This window comes from Kwoniella shivajii, chromosome 10 (assembly GCF_035658355.1).
Source record: "Kwoniella shivajii chromosome 10, complete sequence".
Lineage (NCBI taxonomy): Eukaryota > Fungi > Basidiomycota > Tremellomycetes > Tremellales > Cryptococcaceae > Kwoniella > Kwoniella shivajii.
Window position 1 is genome coordinate 666063 of NC_085917.1, and position 24291 is coordinate 690353.

Consider the following 24291-nt stretch of genomic DNA (forward strand, 5'->3'; position numbering starts at 1 on the left):
CACTTACTTTGCCTGTTCGCCATGCGCTTATTTGCTTCTCTTCCCCCTTGGTTGCACTGTCCAATCACCCTGATCCGCATCACATGTACGATTGCGTTCATCTACTCTCGACGACTTGCCTAACTCGGCAAAATGGGTCGGTCACTTTCATCGGAAGTTCACAAACCCGCCATCGGTTACCACCGTTCATCGGAGATGAGCGATATCTAGCAGCACTTAGCAATATCATATAAATCCCCATCTCGTTGAACCAAATCCTTATCTTATTCTTTCGTAATGTCTATATCGTGTCTCCGTATCACTGAAATCGTGATTAAAGCAGAAAATATGGCTAAAGGACCCATTCACTTACCCGTTCACTCTGTAGAACACTCACCTGAAAGGGGAAGAGTCCGAAGATCATGGCCCCTCGCCATACTTGGTCTACTCGCTACAGCGGCTGTGATGACTTCTTGGCCTGTTGGCGTTCAACAGCTTACCTCGAATATGCCGTCTTACCATGGAAATGCTTCATTGAGAAAAGGCGTATGTGAACAGGCCGAACCTTTCTTGCCTGATGGCTATAACACTACCAAAGTATGGGAAGATAAAGAAATCATCATCGAAAGGCTAAGGGAAGCGGTGAGTAGTACGATGGAATGTGCCTTCGCTTGTCGGTATCGCTGACCCATATACCTATTGGGTAGATCCGGATTCCTACTCAGATGTACGATGAAATGGGACCAGTTGACGAGGATCCCAGATGGAAGATTTTCGCGGAATTTCATGCTTGTGAGTTACCCTAATAATATGAAAGCGTGGGTGACTAGGCTAATCAATCTGTTGTAGTCCTTGAGAAGACCTTCCCCAAAGTGTGAGTTAATATGTGCAGTTAGCTTGAAAGCTTCTGATTGATATCATTGGTAGATACGAGCACGCCTCGGTTACCAAAACCGATTGGGCTTTAGTGTACGAAATTGAAGGAACAGACTCTTCTTTGAAACCTCTAATGCTTACCGCTCATCAAGGTGAGTGACTCGTGCCTACATGCTTCGGCTTGGGAGGTGATTAAATTTCTCTTGCGAATCACCCAGATGTCGTTCCTGTTCTTCCTGATACCGTTAGTCAGTGGGAACATGACCCCTTCAGTGGAGATTATGACGGAACTTCAATTTATGGTCGAGGTTCTTCCGACACCAAAAGCAGTTTGATCGGTATGTTCACTCTGTCCATTTCCATGTGTTTCGTAGCTGATGACATGAATATATCCTGTCTCAGCTGTTATGTCAGCACTTGAACATCTGTTCCGTACAACCGACTTCAAGCCTCGTCGACCAATTGTTCTGGCCTTTGGATCAGACGAAGAAAGAGGTGGTCAGGTTGGTGCACCAGCCATTGCGAAATATTTGCTCGACAAGTATGGTTCCAACTCCATGTCTTTGTGAGTGATCAAACGTTCCCTCCATCAAACCCAGGGCTTGACTGATCATCTAATGCCTTAGACTGATTGACGAAGGCAATGGATTGATCGAAACTTGGGGTCAAAATTTTGCTACACCAGCTGTAGCTGAAAAAGGACATGTCGATATTGGACTTACAGTTTCTACTCTCGGTGGACACTCTTCTGTGCCACCTGCACACACAGCAATTGGTCTGATCTCATTACTCATTGCCCAACTTGAATCTCATCCACATGAACCTACTATTTCAGCCAAATCTCCTATCTACGAATTTATGACTTGTGCAGCTACTTTCGCCGAGGACATGCCCACCAAGTTGAAGAAGCTAGTGATCAAAGCTGAAAAGGGAAGTAAAAAGGCTTGGAAAGAACTTCCAAAGGAGATTATTAGTACTGGAATGGGAGGAGCTCCCCATGGTCCAGGTCAAGGTGATCCCCTAAGAAGTCTGTTGACTACTACTCAAGCTGTTGATATCATACATGGTGGATTGAAGGTCAACGCTTTGGTGAGGCCTTTTCATCTCACGTCTCGGCTCCCCATTCATCTCTATTTTAATTTTGAAATCCAACTTACTATATGTATTAACTGCGTCAATCGAATTAGCCCGAGTCCGTAAAAGCGATTATCAACCACAGGATCAACGTGCTCTCCGACCATCTTGAACTTCAATCTCGTATCGAATCATTACTACTTCCCGTTGCCAAATTTTACAACTTGACTTTGAATGGATTTGACGGTACTACCGTTTTCTCCGGATCTCCATCCTCCAAAATTGATCTCGATCTAGCATTCGGATACTTCACCGACCCCGCTAGACATAGTCCAGTCACATTAGATGATCCTGCTTGGAACGTATTAGCCGGAACAACAAGGGGTGTTTGGGCAAGTAGAAGGGAAGTTAGTGAAGATGGAACTGTAGTTGAACTGGAAGCTGGAAAAGACATGGTCATGGCTCCGTTCATGAGTACCGGTGTAAGTCCTTTGTCTTTTTAAACGGCTGAATTCGACTATGTAGGCTAAGAATTGGTACTTCACAGAATACCGATACTAGACGATACCTTGACCTTACACCCAATATCTACCGATACAGATACACTCCAATGGGAGGTAGTGCTGGTGCTCATACCATCAACGAGTACTCCAACGCAGATGACTTGATTGAATTTACAAGATTCTATCAAGCTATCATCTTGAACATGGATCAGTCCAAAGATGTGGCTTAGAATAGAGCAGATGTATCAACAACGCAAAATTTACTACCATCAGCCGAAAGCAAATTAGTAGAAAGTGAAATGTGAGATTTTGAAGTGAAAGCCCTACGGATTGGCAACGTTATAGATGGTTCTGTCAGTATAAAAATGGAATATGGTTTTAGATATTTGGTCTTATCTAAACAAATGCAGAGATGATGCAAACAGTACATTCGTTATCAATGTCGAAAATGAGAATGCAGAATTCCGGAATCAAGTTCATTCATATTCATATCATTTTATTTTTTTGGGTTTTTGTAATTGATTTTTCTTTTCAAAGTAATTTCGATCAATCTAAATACGTTTTATATGGTCGTGTTGATTTTAAGCGCAGTCTTTTTGAATTCTGTAATATCACCTCCAATCGTCTTGTATGGATCGGATGTCCTTAAACCGTGTTCAGGCAAGGTATTGGCTCAAAGCTGAGATCACGAAGATCTGTGAAGGCAAACGTTGTTTCAATGGTTGCTCTCGTTGTTGAGAGAATGTGAGAGAGTTGCTATTGTTGATCTGGCCAAGCTCAAGCGGGACAAGCGAAGCCCATATGACCGAATCCGCCTCGACTGTGAACACCTCTCACACCATGACCTCGCATAGGGCCATGATCACCATGTCTTCCAAAGTCATGGAATGGAGGAGGTCCAAAGTTCAGGTAGTCGTCATCGGCATACTCACCGAATTCATACCCTCGGGGAGGACCACGGTGACCTCGAAATGGAGGGGGAAGGGGATTCCCTTCAGAGGCGAATTGTCCCGAATGATGGCCTCCCCTACCATAATGAGGAGATCCGAAAGGTGGTGGTCCGAAGCTGTGAGGTGGTGGCCCGTGCATATGAGCATGAGGTCCCATATGAGGTGGGCCTCGACCGGGTGGACCTCCTCTTCCACGCATACCTCCGCCACCTCGCATACCTCTCATGCTTCCGTGGCCAGGTCGCGGTCCCTTGTGGTGGCCATGGTGTGGGGGCACATTGCAGTTCGATTCAGAGTCTGTCTCACTCTCAATGGAGGAGGCGGTGCCTTCCTTCTCATTGTTGATTTGGCCAGCATCTTGTTCGCTTTCAAGAGGGGTACACTCATGTTCTTTTGTCTTGCCATCTGGCTTCTCATGAGGTCTTCTGTGGCCGTGTCGATGATGAGGTCCGTGACCATGGTGTCTATGTCGCCCGAACTGACGGTCCACACCATCAGAATCAGAGCCGCATTTGTACTCTTCCCATGATGGGGGAGAAAATGCCCGGCAATGTCGATCTTTGCCACCTCTCATACCACCTCTCATGCCGCTCCCCATTCCACCTCGCATGCCTCCTCTCGTGGCGCCTCTCATACCGCCCATCATCCCTCCTCTACCACCGAAAGGTGGAGAGCCAAAGAAATGTGAGTCACATTCTTCCCAGCTATGAGGAGGGGGAGGACCGTGTTCCCTTCTCTCGCCTGTTCGGTGACCCTTTCCAGGTGGAGGTGGGGGTGGGAGCGGGCCATGTCTTCCTCCGTGACCGTGGTGATGATGGTGTCCAGGTGGTGGTGGGGGTAGGCCATGATGATCGAATCCAGGTGGTGGAGGGAAGGGGAACCTACCTCTTTCCATGTCGTGATAAGAAAGTCTAAAATCATCAAATGGACCGTAATGGTGCGGACCCTGGTGACGAGGACCACGATGATGTGGGCCACGACCATGATGTCGAGAATGGTGTCTTCCATGACGACCTTGTTTTTGTGGTTGTAAATCATCACCTACCGCTTCTTCGTCTGAAGATGACAAGCTGAGACGACGAGTAGCTTCAACTGCGGGTGGCGAATTCGAATGATTGTTATGAAGGTGAGTAAAAGAAATAGGATAAACAGATACGAGGTCAGGTAGATCAGCTTGTGTTTGAGCAGGGCCAATAACAGCGAGCTCACCTATAGTATCAGGACCATTGTCCTCGTCACACAATTGTGGGGTGGTTGCGTTCTGATCCTCGTTGATAGGAGTAGTCTCTCCGGAGGAAAGGATTTCAAATTCTCCTTCTTCTTGAACGGCTTGAGATTGGTTGTTCTTGGTGTTGATTTGCATCTTGATGTGATGTAGTAGAAATGTCGTTTGCGTGCGTAATGTATGAGTATCGGAAGTGATCAGAAAGGGAATGAACACAACTAAAAACACTGAACGTTCAACGGTCTTATATACCTTGCAACGCACAAAGACGCTTACGCTTCCGCAGTAGATAAATTTCACATGTTGATCATTTCAGTTTCGCAGTGCCGCAGCAATTCGTCATTATGCCGGAACAGCTGTGTATGCAAACTCACTGTGCGACTGTTGGTGCCTGGGGAAGAATGACATTTTGTGGTGATCATCCTCATACTTTATATGCTCAAAGATTTGGAGCTCATACTCGAGTAGACTTAGACAGTCGGAATAATCAATTCGCAGATATAAGTAAAATCACATTTTGACAAGACAACTTCATCAGCGTTCTTCGTTGCGGAAAATCTGCTAAAATTGCCAACCGGTAATTGCTATCCGTGATTAAGCGGAAGATCTTTTTAAAACCGAAAAACTTCACTTACACTAATCTTAATTACCCCCATAGCCAATATCGTTGAGTCCTGTCTGAATGAAGTCAACCGAGGGTAAAGCTACACTCGGGCAGGGCATCTCATGCAAGAAGTCACTGGCTAGCCTCGGATGGTAACCAAGAACGCATGAGGCTGCAAGTTGCTTGTCACGTGACATACCTCACATATCCCGCCGGTCCGTGTCAGATTCCAATCGTCCGCGTACGGAGACGGATGCAACAGAAAATCAACGTTTCTGTTTTCCATTTCGGTGCCTGAAGGATGTTGGGGGAATTCCTTTGACAAAATACCGAACTTATCCGCAATAAATGTCGAACAGGGAGATGGGAGATTATTACCACGTCTGTCTGTCCATTCTCCTCTCATCTCGTCAGATATATATAAGTCTTACCTCCTTATACCTCTTGAGGCCCCATCATTTGCATTCATAGGAGTCTCCAAGTCTTTCTTCCTTCTCCGTATCCTCGTTTTTACAATCTTCCAAGATGATTAGATCAGTATTGCCATGCTCCAAGCTTCTCTCTAGGAGTCGAGTCCTTCCTAGAGCTTCTACCTCAATCATCTCAAAGACGACACCTCTTCTGTCGCAAGTCAGGTCCTACTACCATGAACCCTACCCTACTCCCAAACACGACCTGAAATCAGTTCCATCAAAAGGAGATCATGCGGAAAGTAGAATCACGCCTCACAGAAGAGGGAAAGTATGGGTAGATGCTAAAACGGCTATCCAGGATATCAAGTCTGGCTCTACTGTTCTCTCAGCTGGGTTTGGTCTGTGTGGTACCGCCGAAACTATCATTACCGCTATAACGGAGAGAAAGGACTTGCAAGATTTGATGGTTGTCAGTAATAATGCTGGTAATGCTGGTACAGCCGGTTTATGTGAGTGTTCCTTTGTTCAGGTATTGGGAGAATAGTATGATTCAATCAGTGTCTGATCCGCATGATATGAGACTGACATGTTGTGTGATCTTCATAGCTCCCCTCGTTACCTCTGGTCAGATCCAAAGGATGATCTTGTCTTATCTGGGTACAAATAAAGGTCTCATGGCTGCGTACATTGGAGGAAGGATTTCTTTAGAACTCAGTCCTCAGGGTACTATTGCTGAAAGATTGAGAGCCGCCGGTGCTGGTATGCCTGGTATATATACCAGAAGTGGGGTCGGTGAGTCAAGCACACCGTCAACCCCCCGAATGACTGAAAGAAGGAAAGAGCACCGTACTGATGACACTTTTCTGTTCAGGGACTTTTATCGAGACTGGTGGTATCCCAAGGCGGTTCTCAGCTCCAGATGCCGATGGTAAACAAACGGTGGTAGAATCAGGAGCGACGAAAGAAACCAAAGAGATTGATGGAAAAAAATACATCTTCGAACCCGCAATTCACGGTGATGTCGCTATTTTGAGAGCTTGGAAAGTTGACAGAGCTGGTAATTGTGTCTTCCGGTCAGTTGTACTCGGTTTTACCTCCTCCAGACGAGACACGAAGCTGAAAGTTTGAAATAGATATACTACTAGAGCTTTCGGACCTCTAGTAGCAAAGGCTGCCAAGTTGACCATAGTAGAAGTGAGTTACATATCTCATCCATCTCACTGTCAACCCTCTGTCGAACTTATGTATCTAATGCAATGCTTTGAAAGGCCGAAAATATCGTAGAGATTGGCGAAATCAACCCTATGAATATCGATTTGCCCGGTATCTATGTCGATCGGATCGTTCCTGCAACGGTAGACAAACAGATTGAAATCAAGACAACCCGAGAACAATCTGAGAACGTTTCTCCGTCATCAGGAGACGAAGGACATCGGTCAGAATCACCCAAACATGATACAGCTAAAGAATCTAGAGAAAGAATCGCCAAACGGGCTTCCAAAGAGCTCTACGACGGTGCTTATGTGAATCTCGGTGTTGGTATCCCTGTCTTGGCAGCCAACTACTTGCCTGAAGGTCAAAAAGTCTGGATTCAGAGTGAGAACGGTATACTAGGAATGGGTCCTTATCCACTTGAGGATGAAGTCGATGCGTGAGTGTCATTTTATTTCAATTCTGTAATCCAGTCCAACAAAGAGGTAGAACTACCAGCTTACCTAGATTTGTGGGCAATCAGCGACATCATCAATGCTGGTAAAGAGACTGTAACTCTTGTTCCTGGTGCCTCGGTCTTCGATTCTTCAGAGTCATTCAGTATGATCCGAGGAGGTCACGTTGACGTCTCAATTCTCGGTGCAATGGAAGTCTCAGCTTCGGGTGATCTTGTAGGTAATGATCCTTCTTGTGAACCGGATAACGACTATTGAGCCCGGCCATCTGTTTGGAACCCGTCGCTGATCAATCTGCTGTTCAGGCCAACTACATGATTCCGGGAAAGCTCATCAAAGGTATGGGAGGTGCGATGGATCTTGTATCATCTCCAGAGGACACGAAGATCGTCGTTGTAACAACACATGTTGACAAGCATGGCAAGCCCAAGGTACTCGAACAATGTTCTTTACCTTTAACTGGTGTTTCGGTCGTTAGCCGAATCATCACGGATCTCGCCGTCTTCGATGTTGACAGGACAAATCAAAATGGAGGCGGATTGACTTTGATAGAGCTCGCTGAAGGCATGACTGTCGAAGAAGTAAAAGAGAAGACAGGAGCTAGCTTTAAAGTAGCTTCGGAACTTGGAAGATTTTAGTCGCAGCGGAACAGAATCTCCTTAGAAATAGATAAAATAGAGTTCAATTTGTATACACATGCATGAATCTGGATCGGATGTTCAGTAATCTGTAGTCACAGCGTGGCTTTGCTCTGGGTGTATCCCTAGCAGCACTTGGAAGGAGATAGGCAATATTGTAACGGTCACTGGGATAATCAGCCGAGGCTCGGCATGGCTGCAATCTAAGCAGAAATTGGCGTGCTCTTAGGACTACTATGGATGAAACGTCCTTTCCAATCTCCGAGGAAGTATGTCTCTTTGCAGACATGATTACGTCGCTGAAGCATCACTGAGATTGTGAATAGCATGGCCGAGCTTGAGTCTCACCCGTGATATCGTTCAGTCTTCGGAAATTGTATGCGGGTGTGAGATTTACTCGACCATGACGTTAACCTCGGGAATAATATCGGATCTCGGCGATGACTCACTCAGTTCCCAGTAAAATTGAAAAAAAAGTTTGTTTACAAGTTAACTCGTTTCTGTCGTTATGTATCAATTGAATTCATACTGTCACCATATCCAGTCCTTTCGCACTTCACCTGAGAAAGTCTCCCCGTCGAATCCCTGATACATCCTCCAGCAGAGCGGCCGCTGCGGATCAGTGGTATTCGACATGACCACCATTCCTCGACCAGCGCTTTTTTCTAGATTATGGGCGGGATATACCTCAGCGTTGAGAGCGAAGCCTTTGAGGACCAAGATGATCCAAAGTGGTGTACTGTTCATATCGGCAGATCTAGTGGCTCAGCTTGGTATAGAGGGAAGAAGTATACGGAGAGCCTTTGATGGAGAAGAGGGTGATGGGATTTACGATGTAAGTCTATCCGCCATTCTTGCAATAAAGCGAAGGGAACAACTGTATGACGTCCAAAATTACATCCCTCTATTTGACAAGCGACGGAATGCAGATATTTTTCCTTGTAATCAGATATACGCTGATACATTGTATAGCCTACACGTACAGCTAGACTTTCGATATGTAAGCTGAACATCCAGTCCTACGTCTATCATAATCAACGCTAAAATCCTTTTCCTCGTTTCTAGACGGATCAGCAATCTTTGCTCCGTTAGCACATGTGTGGTTGGGTACTGTTGAACGTGTAAAGATGTCATCGAAAATGACAAGTGAGATACAGTTTCCGCCCTGGTTTTGCAATGCACTCAAATTATGCTGATTGTATTTCATAGCTCTCGCAACCAAACTCGCTCTGGATACTTGCTTGTGGTCACCGTTTGTTACATTCATGTTTCCTACTTGCTTAGGATTACTAGAAGGGAAAAGTGTTGAAGAAGTGCGGCGTAAGGTTGCACATGTGAGTATTGCTAGTCGCATCTTCGCTGTCAGATCATTCATATACGCCCTCCATTCAGTCAATGGTTTTGACTCTCGCTTCCATATTTCATGAGATGACGTTCAGATCTTTTCAACTGACGTCGTGGTTCAGGGCTGGTTTCCAACTTGGCAAAAGGCAGTCTGCGTATTTGGGCCTACTCAAGTTATAAACTTCACCTTGATTCCTCTTCAACATCGCTTACTGACACTACAATCAGTAGGATTATGTTGGAACATTTTCTTATCATGGCAAAATAATAAAACCAACAAACTACTCGCTGCTGCTCAATTACAACTGGATAAAGCAGAGGAACACCTACTAGAGGTTAAAGCAAATGTCTTACATGGAGATGAAGAGGACAAGAAAGAAGAAATTAGATCAAAGAAAGAAGTGGAGACCGCTCAGAAAACGGTTATTGATGCTGAAAAGAAGAAAGCGGGATTAAAGGAGCAAGGTGGAGAAATAGGTGTGGGAACAAAAATGGCTTGGTCATAAGTCAATCTCAGCCGCCAAAAACTTGTGAGAAAGCCATATCGATCGTATCATGCTTCACAGAGTTCGGATCTGGACGAGTCAAGTTATAGATGAAACTGCTCATCTCTAAACAGTGGGTGAGGATATCCGGGACAATATTTAGACCAAGAGGTTTGAATACAAATTAGTATTGTTGTAGATTTTATAGACTGACATAGATTACGTAGATACTGCTTAGATCATATAGACTATTCTAGATTTTAATGTTTATTTATATTTCGCATATGAACATAATCATATAGCTCTTGGTTGACCGTCATCTACTTCTACTTCACCTGCACCTAAACCGACAGCCATACCAATTCCCATTCCCGCACCCAAAGCACTATGAATACCTAATCCTCGTTCCAGTCTCAGAGGACTTAGAGCTGGTGCTTGAGAGTCAATCATACTCTTCCGACTTCCTACGATCCTGTCCCCAGGAGGATACATATTATCGGGGCTAGATCGAATGGAGGATATACGTTTTTCTTCTTCTTTTACAACCTCAGCAAGATAAGTGATCTTACTACAGCTACTGGGCGATCTCTCAAGCCCGCTGTTCGGTGTAGTTACCTGCAGCGTTGTTGAGCTACTATTGTTGGAGTTGAGTTGAGCGAAAGCAGCGGATGGCGTACCCCTTCGTCCCTCACTAGGTGTAGTAGGTGAGATTGGAAGCTCTATTCGAGGTATAACATTGGCGTGCTCTGAAGGTCTGAATCCTTGCCAAGAGTGGAAAGTGTTGAGATCTTGTGCTTTGGGAGGTATGGGATCGTGTCCGAAGGAGCTTGCTGTATCAGGTATATGCGAACCAATAGAGGTAGAAGCTGATTTCATAGCCTGATTAGGTGATGCCGTTGGTACGATCAACGAGTTCCTCCTTCGATGCTCCATACTTTGACCTGACGTACCGATGGAAACAGGTGATAAGGAATTGGGATGTTGCGAAGCGATTTGGAGAGTTTCAGGACGTTGTCGATTTGAAGAATTGGCACTTGCTCGTTCAGGTCTTCTGATGTGAGGTACTGGGAACTGCATGGGAGGATGGGAAACAAAAGAGCTTCTCCTGAGCGAAGCTGCAGAGAATGGATGGGGAGAAGGAAGATCTTCTGCTTCATTGGTAGACGTCGAAGACGGATCCAAGGTCGGTAAAGGAGGAGGCTGGGTGGATGTGGAACGTCGATGTTGAGTGAAATAGCACGAGTGAGCAGGTGGAACAGCTGTATTTGTGTTGAGAGCTTTTACTTTGAGATTAAGAACATCTTCATGGCCGCCCACACTGACTCTCCTGACAGACAATCGATCTTTTTCGGCTAGACCACCAGAAAAGGCGGTCAGTCTTCGAGAATCACTCTCATGATTTTCCTGGGCAAGGGATTTGCATCCGATCTCTGGATCACCTGGAAGGAAGGACTGTGTCATCGAAACGTATGACGATCTTCTACCACCTCCATAAGGTAAAATATCCGATGAAGGGTTCGCTTCACCTAAAGTGGATGAAAGCGAATTTACTTTAGTATACTCATCGGGAAGATATGGATTACTCGATAACCTTCGGATTGTTATACGCTTCTCTTGAAAATGAGGTTGAGACAGTGTCGAATTGCAATCAGGAAGAACCGAGATTAAGGGCGGTCGAGATTGATCACAAATCCCATTGTTTACCAGAGTTTTCTGACTGTCCGCTCTGGAAGTACCACACGGGCGATGATCGACATAACAGATATGACAATGGGGTAAAGTTCTTTCTCTCTCACTTGGATCCCATACCACCCCCTTCTCTTGGTTCTGGGGCGGTGACGAAATCTCAGGTTGACGGAAAGTACCCTTACGACCAGATGAGCGTCGACGACGGTATATATAGGCAGATAGGAAGAGCAGGGAGAAAAATAAGACTGGAGATGCCACGATGACTACAAATTGATCTCTGAGTCAGCTCAGAATCTCTTGGGCTTAGGAACGAAATTGTGATGGACAGGAACAGGGGATATGGGTTCAACCAAAGACCTACCAGCTATTTTGACTGTATCGTTGATAGCCATGATTGCGCTTTTTTAGTTTACTTTGAAGAAAAGGCTTACACAGTACAGAGACGGACGAACAAGAGCCGATACCATCGTTAGCTGAACTTGAGTCTTTGGCACAGATACTACATCGCTCCTGATGAGTTTCATATTAGCATCTTCAATTGATATACAAGGGATATGAAAGGATAAGGTGTCAAAAGACGGTTCAATTGTTCAATCAGCCCTTCGAGGAAAACTGAGTGCCACAAAATCAATGACGCGATCACGCCAGTTCCACGTGGGTTCAACCACCACCTCGCGTCGAAGCGTAATGCCAGGAAGATTGGTTCAATGATGTTCAAAAGCAGAAACAAAAGATCAAGTTGAGTAGTCCATAAGATTTGTTGTGCTCATACCTCGCGGTCCGCATCATTCTTTGGTATCCGCTCACTGTGCTCCAAGACACATACTTGTCCTTACCACTCTTGTCCGGTACTTTCCTCGTCGCTTCGCTGCGAAATATCCACTATGTCCGAACCCTCTTCACCGGCAGGACCATCCTCTCAACATGCTTTGCAACGGGCAGCGAGCTTGAAGCATACAACGAAGAACAAGATGGAGAAATGTAAGATGCTATCATCCTCACCTGAAAATTGAGGAAATCTGTAGCTGACCACGTCTTTGCTCAGTCACCTTCACCTTAGGGAAACTCGATGCGGGGATGGTGAGATAAATGCCAAAAAGAATCTCAGACTACCCAGCTAAATTTATCATAGGCTATTCTCTTAGGTCCCAACGCTCATCTTCTTGAATTCCCTTCCTTACTCCTTCCAAAATCTTCACCAGGTGCACCTCCTCTTGGGCCAGGCGCAATTCTTACTATAACGGTATCGAGAGACGTTTCAGCGGAATTAGCAGCTCAACAAACGTTCATCGACCTTCAGTCTGAGATCTTATCCGCATTTTCTACTCCCCCCAAACTGCCAGTCCTCAAATTGAGAAACGTCACCCAAACCTCAGTATGCGTAGAATGGGGAAAACTGGATATAGGATCTGCAGCGTGGAGAGGATTAGAGATGTACAGAAATGGCCAAAGATGGGGCAGAGTAGGTGGTGATTATGGTCAAGGTAGAAAAGAGAAAAGAGAGTGGAAAACTGGTGGATTACAAAGTGGGGAGGAATATACTTTCCAGCTTGTCCTGTAAGTGCACAAGCCGTAGCTTATTCCCCTCAAGATATGGCTAATGTGGATGATAAAGCAAAACCACGGCTGGCACATACCCTTCAAACTTGATACGTGTGAAAACACATACCATGGAGTAAGCTGCCAAGCGACTCGGGATCCACATGATAGCAGCTGATAAAGTGTTCTCATATAGCAATCTCACTGGTCTCCTTATCTACTTTGGTCCGATTCAGCCTCCACAGCTTCTCTCGCAACTCCGACAATGTCTCCAGCAAATTGGTGCTCGAGAATCCCCTACCGTGGCTCTCGATACAACGCATTTTGTTTGTACTACTCCGATTTTAGGTGGGGATGACTCAGGTAGAGGAGGCAGTATAGATCCCGAATATCAAGAAGCAGCAAGGATGAATTTACCTGTTGTAGGTCCTGGATGGTTAATGGCTGTCGCTGGAGATCGAAAGTGAGTCCTAATTTCATTTGTCTGCACCTGCTCAAAATACTTATCCTCACCTCAAATTAACGACTCAGATTGGTACCAATATCGAATCACTTATTGCCCTCATTACCTCAACCGACAAGCCTTACTTCGGATCCAACTCCGCAATTCCGTCGACCAAACCCTCAGAAACGATCCTCGCTCCCATTCACTTCGTCTGCGCCTTCCTCACCACATCATGAAAATCCTGAAGAGATTCGTCGATCACCCAGTCCAGAAACTATAGCTCGAATGAGTATGCATGCGTCCTCCAATAAGCCAAGCATGTCTAGAAATGGTTCTATGGAAGGTAGGAGAAGTAGGGAAATGAGTTTGGACGTAGATACCGGCAGGCCAAGAAGTCCAAAACCTGAAGCTGATGGTAAACTTGATCGGTAAGTCGACTTGCCATCTGAGGTCGCTCTCATCATCAGGGCTGAGCTGATCCTGCAAACCGTATCAAGTGGTTTCAAATTCCCTTTATCGTCTAGCGCGTCGAATTCGCCAGTACAGTCACCTACATCAGCGACTTTCCCTCGATCTACTTCTCCTTCTAGAAGAGCAACATCACCCGCTATCCCATCTGTCCGGGATACCGTATCTGAAGCCGAACCCCCTCATCCAGCAGTCACAGAAAAGGTGTCATCTCCAGCGTCCATAGCGGCTACTGTTGATGCTTCTACAGGTGGTGCAGTTGTAGATGCTATCCCAGAACCTGCTTCAAGAGGAAGCGATCTGCCTGTTATCCCTGCCGAAGCCTCAAATCCAGTAAATGATCAAAAATGGCCCGAACCCGAGTCAAGCGCAATTTCAACAAGCACTGCCGCTAGCGTACCAACTATGTCTGACGAACCTGCTCTTTCATCTAATACATCCAACACTGTGGGACCACCTCCCACCCTCGACGAGCCTACGTCGACAGCAGACGCTGAAACTCACAAGGCCTCCACTATCGATGAAGCTGTAGCTGACTTCAAGTCCGCCATCGCGAAGACCCCTGAACCTTCAAGCCAAGTTGTGTCAGAGCAAGTGGAAGTGGACTCTCCAGCTATAAAAGCCGAGGAAGAGCCTACTCTGGTACGAGTAGAAGATACAGCTGTTCCTGCATCCGCTGTACCTGTGACCCTTAATTCCGAGCCGCAAGAATTGAAAACTCCTGGTTCCGTTACGCCTGAACCAGAAGCGAACACAGCTCAAGAAGCAGGATCTGCGATAAGTAAAAGTAAAAAGAAGAAGAACAAGAAGAAGAAGGCGTCTTCCACAAGTGGCATCACTCCCACATCTTCCGCTCCAGGAACGGGAGCTAACACTCCTACACCAGTGGAGGAAGGAGATGAAGGGATGGACGAAGTCGATCTCAACTGATTATAGACTGGTATGCATGTGATATCGGGTGATTCAGGCTCATTTCATCCTAATTACATCAGCCTTTTCGACTGCGTTGTGTGTACAATGTCCGTATCGTCACAATGGCGGGATGCCTTTGGGTGTGTGTTCGAGTGGCGTGAATATCATTCCAGCTTCCTTTGTTCTTCGCTCGATGTGCTCTCGGTAAATCTCGTTGACCTAAGGTTCGAATGTGATGCTGAACGAAAGGATATATTGAAAGATTCGCATTCCGGACAGCATGAAAGGGTGCGTGCATGGGAATAAAAGGAACATGAGAAAGGGGAGATGATCAATTATGTTTGATTGCGTTTGATCCCTGGGAAATTTTCCCAGTTTTCTCGACTAGATGAACTGAGATATAAAGACCGACTGGAGATGAATTTACTGTATGGACGATCTCGTCAAAACGATCGTCTCTTTCTAACCTCCTGCACCAACTAATTCTTTCTTGCTTGGATCCATCTTTGCGAGATGTCGGACAACAACAATAGCCCAAACACGACTTTAGATGATAGTGATGTTAACTGGAACTATGGAGGCGATGCCTGGGGAACGAATCATACGAGTGAGCTTCCTCCCTTGACTGCTGTTTCTCAGATCGCCATGCGACTTGGTGACACTGCTGATCCTGATTTTGATTCAGTCGATCCACTAATAGGTCAATACCACGAAGGTACGTTTCACAGTACGACGGTGAATCAAGCTTGGGCAAGGCTTTGTTGGACTGGCACAGACTTGATTGTTTATGGAGCTAAAAGGAAAAAGTACGCTTCATTCATCTTCCTTATTTTTATTTGAGAGTAAGATAAATTGAGCGTATGGGCTTACGAAATCGAGACTAGTCATGCGCTCTATACAGTAGTAGTTGATAACGGTGGAATAGAATGGTTTGATGGACAATCAGATGAATCTCAGATTCAAGCCCAACTTTATGCTTCTCAAGGTTTAGAGTGGGGTAATCATCAAATCGTACTCACGAATATGTTCAAAGCCAATATGACGACCAAAGACTATGTCTGGTTCGATATTGATTACGCTCAGCTATCAGGTTGGCCGTTAGTGTTTCCATTTTCGTATCTCGCAGGAGGTTCAAGCCAAACTGTACTCGTAGTCAGGATTTGTGGCTGATGAGCATTTCCATAGAATCGACTGTAAAGATCTTCCTCAAAATACAGTTACTCCTTCTGGAACTATCGCTCCTCCTATCACCAGCAGTTCAATGGTGAATTCCGCCGTATCTTCCACTTCTCAACCGTTTAATTCTTCTTCTTCTTCTTCTTCAACAAGTAATGATACTTCTGTCTCTGTCAATGGAACTTCGACTTCAAATATAACATCCTCGGCGAATTCTACTGCAAGTTTAACCAAAGTTGCCACGACTGCCAACAGCTCATTTACTTTGACTGGGGCGATCACAGTTCCCAGCAGTATTAGGCCTACCACTACAATTACTATGAGCTCATCTACTTCGGAGAGTCCCGTACCTCCTACTACGTAAGTCACAATTGTCTCCTTTCTTCAGCAAAATGTCGCTCACCTTCATCCTCACTCAGTGTTAGTAACAATTCAACAGTCAATTCCACTGGTGCGCCTAATGCAGGTATGGTGCTTCGGCCAGGCTCTGAAGGGCACTTGGCTTTCGCAATGCTATTGGCAGCTTTACTAATGAAGTGGCTGTGATCAACATCCCGTTATTGGTATATGGGGATTCACTTCGACCTTTATCTCTCGGGATCCGTTTCGTCTCATTTTCAATATTTTCAATACTTTACAGTAAGATTGCTCTGTGAGCAAAAATACATCAGTTGTTATAATCAATTATCATTTTCTTTTGACATGCAGCTCTATCGTCTATTCACCAATGACCAGGTCTCTTTCTTTCTTATGCCCTTCAGTAACGGTGCACACTTCATGCCATACTCGATTGGCGAAAGCAGACTCTGTCTCTTAGTATAGTCACAAGCTTAATAGGGAATTCGACTCATCTGCGAAGTGCGCCGTCTAGACCAGAAAGGATAGAATTCACTCATACGTCATCCGAGGCAAGATAGTCTGTCAAACTGAGGTTCAATTGAAAATACCTTGATTCTGAGCTCGAATCAATTTTCTGGGCAAAAGAAAAGGCCATTCATTTCGGACCCCTTCAGCTGCTTTCTCCAGCTCGATCATTCCTTACCTTCTGTACTTAACTAAGAGGGAATGTTTTTCCGATTTTCCCATATATTAGGGACTGTTTGGTGGACAACAAACAACTCATATACGTATATATACCCCTTTTCACTTTCCACTGGATGCCCCGGCTCATATAATTCAAATCCCCTTGTCAAGTTCGCGATAACAACTACTGTATAATCCTTGCGATGTCAGCACCGCGCAAAATGACCCAGAGAGACCTGACTTACAAGGACATCAACCCTTCTCCTCCGAGTACCACCTCCCGAATCGTATCTGTTCATCCAAGCGCTCCTTCAACTCTGCCAAGCGCTTATTCATTTGATAACAAACACAAATCCGTATAGACACTGATACTGCTGCTACTGTGAAGTGTATTCGTGGCGTCAAGATGAGACGCTTTCCGAGGTTTCCAGAGTAGACATGATGCTTTTAAAACAAAAGGAAAACAATCAAATCTAAATTGGACGAAAAGATCGCACAATTTTTATCATGCAAATGTAACTCTCGCAAAATCAGAAGTTGAACAACTAACCGCACCCAATTTCAAAATCCGTCTCCGTCAAGATGCTAGTGATTGTTATACAGGCTTTCTTCAAGCTTCATAAACCTGTGAAAAACTATACAACCATTGCTTCTTTGCAGTAGCACAACAAGGAACGCAAGCAAAATAGGCTGTCTCTTCATTGAAATCGCAATTGGACGTTCATACTTTACACCGACAAGTAGTACATGGATGGGCAGGATATGATTAGACGTCAAAGCAAGCTAGAGATACTGTCTTATCATATATTACTGAAAGTTACCCAGGAGTCGATCGAGACGTTCACGTTCAAGGGGAACCAGATAAATATCAATTCTCGTTCGTTATTTTCTGTAGATACTAGGTTATAACACCACAACAATTCGAATCAAATACATCCCGTATTTATTCAGAAGTCACATCTTGAGGCTATGAATACAGGTACGGTGTTTGTCACTTAGCGTAAGCTTTCCAAAAAACGATGCAGCTGATGAACTTACTTCTTCCTGAAGGACCACAGTGACACATAGGACTGACCAATGATAATCGGTTGATTATGACCTTTCAGTCCTCATTCAGCTACATCACATCGTCTCACTATCGCGTTTTCATGGTAACGATAAATCATTAACTTAGATGCCACACACAGACGCATTGTGTCTCTCTTACATGAATTGATCATTCAGTCCTCAATTCTTGTGCATGACCAGGCAGTGACAGGGAAGGAGGGGGGGGGGGGCGGGTATCCAAAGCATATTTGTATATAATTATGTACTGAGATGGAATATATATTGAAAATGTCCATCTGTTAATCAAATTTGAACGACAAGCGGTATTCTGTGCTTATAATCGCCAAAAATGCCCGTACCAGACTCGACAAACGATACTAGACTTCCGGTCACACTTTTATCTGGATTTTTGGGAAGTGGTAAAACTACTTTACTATCGTATATCCTTAAATCCAAAGATCATGGTCTGAGATGTGCCATTATAGTGAATGATATGGGTGCTTTGAATGTGAGTTTTACATACATGTACTTTCACCTTATTCTACTTTTAAGCACAGAGTACAGACAATGACTATATAGTAATTACGGAGCACGTACTGACACTTTTGTTCTCATGGTGCTCTACAGATCGATGCAAGTCTTATCAAGAATCACAAACTGACTCAGAAAGAAGAGAAGATCGTTCAGATGCAGAATGGTGAGTTAACGATATCCTTCCACCTTCTGGAAAAATCAGTAAAAAAAATGGGACAATTAGCTAAGACGAACACTGTACCACCAGGATGTATTTGTTGTACTTTACGAGCTGATTTATTGGAAGAAGTTGCAAGTTTAGCTGAGATGGGTTCTTTCGAGTGAGCTGTTCCTCCTCCTCTGTGATTGACATAATACAAATACAGCATATACTTTTTTCCGCTAAGCAATTCAACCCTTATTTATGGTAGTTACTTGATCATTGAAAGTTCAGGTATTTCCGAGCCTATCCAGGTGGGTGTACCACAGCATGACTTCCATGTGAACTCAATTTTTGCTAAATGGCGCTTTGTACACTACATAGGTGGCAGAAACGTTTACTCCTGAATTCGCCGAATCGATAGAAGGAACAACGATTCAAGAGATCGAAGAATCTTTACCAGAAGATGAAAACACAACTCCGGAGTCTAAACGTCGATTAGCGAAATTGATAGCACAGGGTGGTTTAACAAAGATAGCAAGATTGGATACATGTGTCTCAATGGTCGATTGTACTACGTTCATGGATGACTTTGATACTACAGATTTCTTGACAGACAGACATGGTAAACAAGTGGATCCTGAAGATGAGAGGAACATAACTGATTTGTGAGTCATTTTCGTCATATCCGTTGAAAATCGATAGGTCGAGGTCCCCAGGCGACAATCCGGAATTTTAGTTGATGACCAACTTGTGCTGTATGATAGGTTAACGGATCAAATCGAATTTGCGAATGTCATATTGTTGAACAAGACTGATATGGTAAATAAAGATCAATTAGCTAAAGTCGAGAATCTGGTCAAAACTCTTAATCCGTAAGTACCTACTGTACTGTAACAAAACTACACACTGTTTCATTGAGAATCAGAGTGTCTGATGCCATCAGCTCGTGTTGCTTAGTACGGCCAAAGTCATAGCAACGACGTATTCTAAAGTTGATCTCAAAGAAATCCTCAATACTCATCTGTTTGACTTTGCCAAAGCGGCTACTGGAGCGGGCTGGCTACAATCGTTGAGAGAAAATACTTTGATCGAAATCACAGATTCTAAAGGTGTCGCAAGGATGGTACCTAAACCCGAAACCTTGGAGTGAGCTAATCAAATCAGATGCGGTTCTACTTTGCCCTTGAGTGCTAGATGTTGACAGATGTCGTGATGACTGACTTTCCTCATTGGTAGATACGGTATAAGCTCTTTTGTATATACCGCTAGAAGACCGTTTCATCCTCATAGATTGTGGGATTTAATTTCGGCTCCATTCTGTATCATCCAAACTGCCGCTGAGGAAGAGGATGAGCATGACGACGATGACGACGACGATGATGCAAAGGAAGAACAAGACGTAGAGATGGACGAGGACAAGATCAAAACTCAACAGCTGATCGAAATGCAAGCTGAGAAAGAAGCCTTGGATTTACCTAGTAAAGTGACATTCAAACGAGCTTCAGAAGTCTGGAAAGGTGTTTTGAGATCAAAAGGTTGGATTTGGTTGGCAACTAGACCAAACGTACATGGTGAATGGTCCCAAGCGGGTGTGAGTGATCCCATATTGTAATGTGTCCATCTCAGGGAACATCGTTCTCATAGCAGGATGTTGGTGCTAATGAAGATGAACATAGGTGATGTGTACGATTGATGGCGGTGGACCTTGGATGTGTCGTATCCCAGAAAATCAATGGCCTAGTGATGGTGATCAAGAAACTGTTGATGCTATAAAACTAGATTTTATGGGCGAGTGGGGTGATCGTAAGTAATCAGTTCACCCTCTTGTGGTCAGAGAAATTACAAGTCCTTGAAGATAGAGAGGCTAATGAGTTCAATTTGAAAAAGGTCGACAGGAACTCGTTTTCATTGGTCAAGAATTAGATCAAGAGTTGATCACGAAGACGATGAATCAAGTTCTTCTGAGTGATAATGAATGGGCCAAGTGGGAAAAGGTAAATACAATCACTTCTCCTCGCCTCATATCCGGGTCGGAAGCTCATTGGGCCAGCTCCTGCTCTTGCTCCTAACATACTGTAGATTATGAAATCTGGTCGATTGTCCGATGATAAAAAAGCCGAAAAGTTATTCAACCTCTTTGACGGTGAGTAGTGAAGAGCTGCGCGTGACAGCCTTCTTGATTGCAGCTAATGACTTGACTGAGTGAATAGATGGTTGGGAAGCTTGGCCTGAGCCTCTGGATGAAGAGCAAGAAGAGGAGGAGGAAGGGGCAGGGGGAGAGGGAGGAGGAGAAGCTGGGCACGGGAGCAGGAACGCTCATGCGGGGCATCATCATTCAAATGTACCCAAGAAGAAGGCTAAGATATCTGTCGAGTAGACGCTGTTTATGTTTTGGTATGGGGTCTTATGTGGACTTTCTTCTGTCACAGCAATCACCTCTGCGGACTGTCAAACCCTCTTGTATGTGGTAAACGTTGCATGTATACTTCACCACACTGTTGTAATCTGTGTTGTCGATCATCTGTCGAAGCACGGAGTTTGCTGCGTGATCTCCGTTGATTTTTGTTCTGTTTTCCTTGTTCCTGAATTGCGTTTTCAATCCGAGTCATAGAATAAAAAGTCTACAGGTGAAGAACTGTGTAAAGAGGTGAATTAGATGATTTATTGAAGGCACATACATTAACCTCGCCAGTCAGTCACATCAACATAACCCCTCTCACAAGATAGATACACTAGTCAAAGGAAGGCCAGTAACGAATTATTCAAACATGTCATCTGGATCCACCCCGACTTCAGTAACTCCGGAAGAGCTCGTCCGCAATTCTGCAGACGAGAATGTTCCTTGGGTAGTCCAAAAATACGGCGGAACTTCTGTTGGAAAGAGTCTGGACAGTATCACCAAGATTGTAGAGTGAGTAGAGCTATCCTCCTTGAGCATGTACTGTATAGATATGTCTCTCAAGCTACGAACGCCTTTAAAAAAGGGCTGTGTCAAGCCAAAAAATATAGCTCACAATTTTTGATGTGTCTGATTCACAGGTCATACATAGCAAATAACACGAAAGTGGCTTTGGTCTGTTCAGCAAGATCATCACATACAAAAGCACTTGGAACCACCAATTTACTATTACAAGCTTCGCGTGAAGCTTTGCATCCTCCATCTTCATCTGAACTGAATAAAGATTCATCAAATCCATCAGGAGCCAACACGCCTTTTTTCCCTAAACGAGTCGGATCAGGCTTTTTCGGTAATGGCAATAGCAATGGCTCTGGTACAGGAAGCAGTAACAAAGACTTTTCGATATCATCATCAATTTCATCATTGACTCAATCAGATTTGAATTTGAATAGATCATCATCTCCAAGTCCTTTCACACCTTCTTCTTCTACAAAGGGAAGATCACGTTCACCGCCTAAATCACCCACTACACCTGCAGGAGCAGCATTAGTAGAAGATACTCAAGAGGGATTCCATAATACCGTAGACCTAATCAAGAAAGGTCATCTGGAAGCCGCTAGAAAAACTCTTAGACCAGGACCATTGAGAGATGAATTGGAAGATGAAATCGAGAAAGATTGTGAAAGCTTGAGAGGTTTCTTATACGCCGCACAAGTGAGTCTGATCAAATGATCAAATTTAAATTGAGACAAAGTCAGAAGCTGATTTGATACGAATCGATACAATAGATCATAGATGAAATCAGTCCCAGAAGTCAAGATTCCATCGTTGGGACTGGAGAAAGATTGGCTTGTAAGATCGTTGCTGCTGCGTTGAGGGATAGAGTGAGTATCCAACGCTTTTGTTTGTGTCTCCAAATCCAACAAAACAGCTGGGAAATAGATTTGATAGCAAAAGTAGTATTCACTAATAAAATGTTTTGCACTGGCAGGGAGTGGACTCGGAATTAGTGGTTCTGGATAGCATAGTCGATTCATCATTCGCAGCTGTCGGTGGAGATGCTGCTTTGACAGCGTCAGGAGATCAAGGTGTTTCCCAATTGGGACAAGAATTTTATACACATCTAGCAGTGAAATTGGGTGAAAGGTTGAGGGAGTGTGGACAGAGAATACCCGTTGTTACTGGTGAGTTAATGAATATCTTGCATCTCGTTTAACGATGTATATCACCTCTCGAGGCTGCTAGGCTGTACTAATTACGTCTCTGGTCATAGGATATTTCGGACCTGTACCAGGATCCCTTCTCGCTCAAATCGGTCGAGGATATACAGATTTGTGTGCAGCATTATGTGCAGTCGGACTAAAAGCATCAGAACTTCAAGTATGGAAAGAAGTAGATGGTATTTTCACTGCTGATCCGAGAAAAGTACCTTCAGCAAGATTAGTACCTATTATCACACCTGATGAAGCTGCAGAATTAACTTATTATGGATCAGAAGTTATACATCCTTTCACGATGGAACAAGTGATCAGAGCTAGAATACCAATCAGAATTAAAAACGTGGAAAATCCGTCTGGAGAAGGAACGATCATCTATCCAGATGAATCATTCCCAAGATCATTACAGAGCGAAAAACCAACATCATCAAAAGGTACCGAATTCGAATTGACTGTGGAAGAAAGGATGCCTACTGCTGTGACCATAAAAGATTCTATCATAGTTTTAAACATTCATTCAAATAGAAAAACTCTGTCTCATGGTTTCTTAGCTAGAATATTCGGTACATTGGATAGAGCAGGTGTCGTCGTTGATTTAATCAGTACAAGTGAAGTTCACGTGAGTGATTCCGTTTTATCCTTTTGCTTTCTACTATATGTCTCTTGATTAAAACCGAAGCCTTTTTCGTACAATCCCTCAAAATCGGTCTCACATGGAACTCGCTCGTCACAATGCTGATCCGATTTGTTATCAGGTATCAATGGCAATGCAATCGTTCACTCATCGACACCGACTCACTCGATTAACAGCAGACCTAGAGAAGATTGGTGACGTATCAGTTTCCAAGGAAATGGCAATCTTATCTTTGGTAGGGAGGAACATGAGAAACGCAATTGGTTCAGCAGGAGCAATGTTTACCGCTTTAGCAAAAGCTGGTGTGAATATCGAAATGATCAGTCAAGGTGCTAGTGAAATAAATATCTCATGTGGTAAGTGATCCTCCCCATCTCACAAAAAACCTTACGCGATCCCCTCTCCACTTTCGATAGTAAAGAACTCTACCCAAGTATATCGGAAAATGGGTGGTATAGATGAAATGTCCTACATGGAGTGTAATCGCTAATCCCTTGTCGTCATCATATAGTGATAGAAGAAAAAGACGCTATAAAAGCATTGAACGTAATTCACGATTCATGTTTGACTTATCCTCCTTCACCGTTACGTCCGAATGCAGGATTACAACTGAAAGCTTAGATAGAGAGGAGAAGATATAGTATGCAATGACCATACTACATATATACCTTCATACAATACAGATCTCTACTCACCGGGGTAAAACCTGAAATTAGACAATATGATATCTATATGCATTTTCTTTTGCAAACTATGTACCCAGAAAGTATAATTATCAACCCATAACACAACAGAATCACCGAAAAAT

At 44.2% G+C, this 24291-nt stretch overlaps 9 protein-coding genes across 9 annotated transcripts; 7 read left to right on the forward strand and 2 right to left on the reverse strand.

Moving 5' to 3' along the window:
• Positions 1-327: 327 nt before the first annotated feature.
• On the forward strand, positions 328-2662 carry IL334_007134 (uncharacterized protein; the record flags this gene model as incomplete). The annotated part of the gene is made up of 9 exons (XM_062938828.1): positions 328-621; positions 687-771; positions 829-853; positions 907-1007; positions 1074-1193; positions 1258-1420; positions 1482-1944; positions 2043-2411; positions 2477-2662. 9 exons carry the CDS (start codon positions 328-330, stop codon positions 2660-2662), a joined length of 1806 nt encoding a protein of 601 aa, XP_062794879.1.
• A 547-nt stretch (positions 2663-3209) lies between these two features.
• IL334_007135 (uncharacterized protein) lies at positions 3210-4745 on the reverse strand (the record flags this gene model as incomplete). Its single annotated transcript, XM_062938829.1, has 1 exon — positions 3210-4745. The coding sequence occupies one exon, from the start codon at positions 4743-4745 to the stop codon at positions 3210-3212; it is 1536 nt and encodes a 511-aa protein (XP_062794880.1).
• Positions 4746-5736: 991 nt separating this feature from the next.
• On the forward strand, positions 5737-7929 carry IL334_007136 (uncharacterized protein; the record flags this gene model as incomplete). The annotated part of the gene is made up of 7 exons (XM_062938830.1): positions 5737-6133; positions 6231-6416; positions 6496-6697; positions 6758-6818; positions 6893-7275; positions 7360-7507; positions 7597-7929. 7 exons carry the CDS (start codon positions 5737-5739, stop codon positions 7927-7929), a joined length of 1710 nt encoding a protein of 569 aa, XP_062794881.1.
• A 634-nt stretch (positions 7930-8563) lies between these two features.
• Positions 8564-9779, forward strand: IL334_007137 (uncharacterized protein; the record flags this gene model as incomplete). Its single annotated transcript, XM_062938831.1, has 5 exons — positions 8564-8764; positions 8902-8929; positions 8995-9075; positions 9139-9263; positions 9396-9779. The coding sequence occupies 5 exons, from the start codon at positions 8564-8566 to the stop codon at positions 9777-9779; spliced, it is 819 nt and encodes a 272-aa protein (XP_062794882.1).
• Positions 9780-10052: 273 nt separating this feature from the next.
• IL334_007138 (uncharacterized protein) lies at positions 10053-11839 on the reverse strand (the record flags this gene model as incomplete). Its single annotated transcript, XM_062938832.1, has 2 exons — positions 10053-11710; positions 11809-11839. 2 exons carry the CDS (start codon positions 11837-11839, stop codon positions 10053-10055), a joined length of 1689 nt encoding a protein of 562 aa, XP_062794883.1.
• A 492-nt stretch (positions 11840-12331) lies between these two features.
• Positions 12332-14829, forward strand: IL334_007139 (uncharacterized protein; the record flags this gene model as incomplete). Its single annotated transcript, XM_062938833.1, has 7 exons — positions 12332-12428; positions 12493-12527; positions 12580-13004; positions 13063-13122; positions 13183-13449; positions 13518-13859; positions 13929-14829. The coding sequence occupies 7 exons, from the start codon at positions 12332-12334 to the stop codon at positions 14827-14829; spliced, it is 2127 nt and encodes a 708-aa protein (XP_062794884.1).
• Positions 14830-15324: 495 nt separating this feature from the next.
• IL334_007140 (uncharacterized protein) lies at positions 15325-16533 on the forward strand (the record flags this gene model as incomplete). The annotated part of the gene is made up of 5 exons (XM_062938834.1): positions 15325-15418; positions 15497-15617; positions 15696-15908; positions 15997-16347; positions 16407-16533. 5 exons carry the CDS (start codon positions 15325-15327, stop codon positions 16531-16533), a joined length of 906 nt encoding a protein of 301 aa, XP_062794885.1.
• A 1873-nt stretch (positions 16534-18406) lies between these two features.
• Positions 18407-21110, forward strand: IL334_007141 (uncharacterized protein; the record flags this gene model as incomplete). The annotated part of the gene is made up of 12 exons (XM_062938835.1): positions 18407-18565; positions 18685-18754; positions 18839-18911; positions 19002-19044; positions 19115-19398; positions 19498-19605; positions 19691-19879; positions 19970-20324; positions 20410-20536; positions 20621-20727; positions 20813-20876; positions 20944-21110. 12 exons carry the CDS (start codon positions 18407-18409, stop codon positions 21108-21110), a joined length of 1746 nt encoding a protein of 581 aa, XP_062794886.1.
• Positions 21111-21501: 391 nt separating this feature from the next.
• IL334_007142 (uncharacterized protein) lies at positions 21502-24104 on the forward strand (the record flags this gene model as incomplete). The annotated part of the gene is made up of 7 exons (XM_062938836.1): positions 21502-21644; positions 21773-22346; positions 22421-22516; positions 22624-22816; positions 22906-23468; positions 23605-23839; positions 23995-24104. The coding sequence occupies 7 exons, from the start codon at positions 21502-21504 to the stop codon at positions 24102-24104; spliced, it is 1914 nt and encodes a 637-aa protein (XP_062794887.1).
• Between the last annotated feature and the right edge of the window lie 187 nt (positions 24105-24291).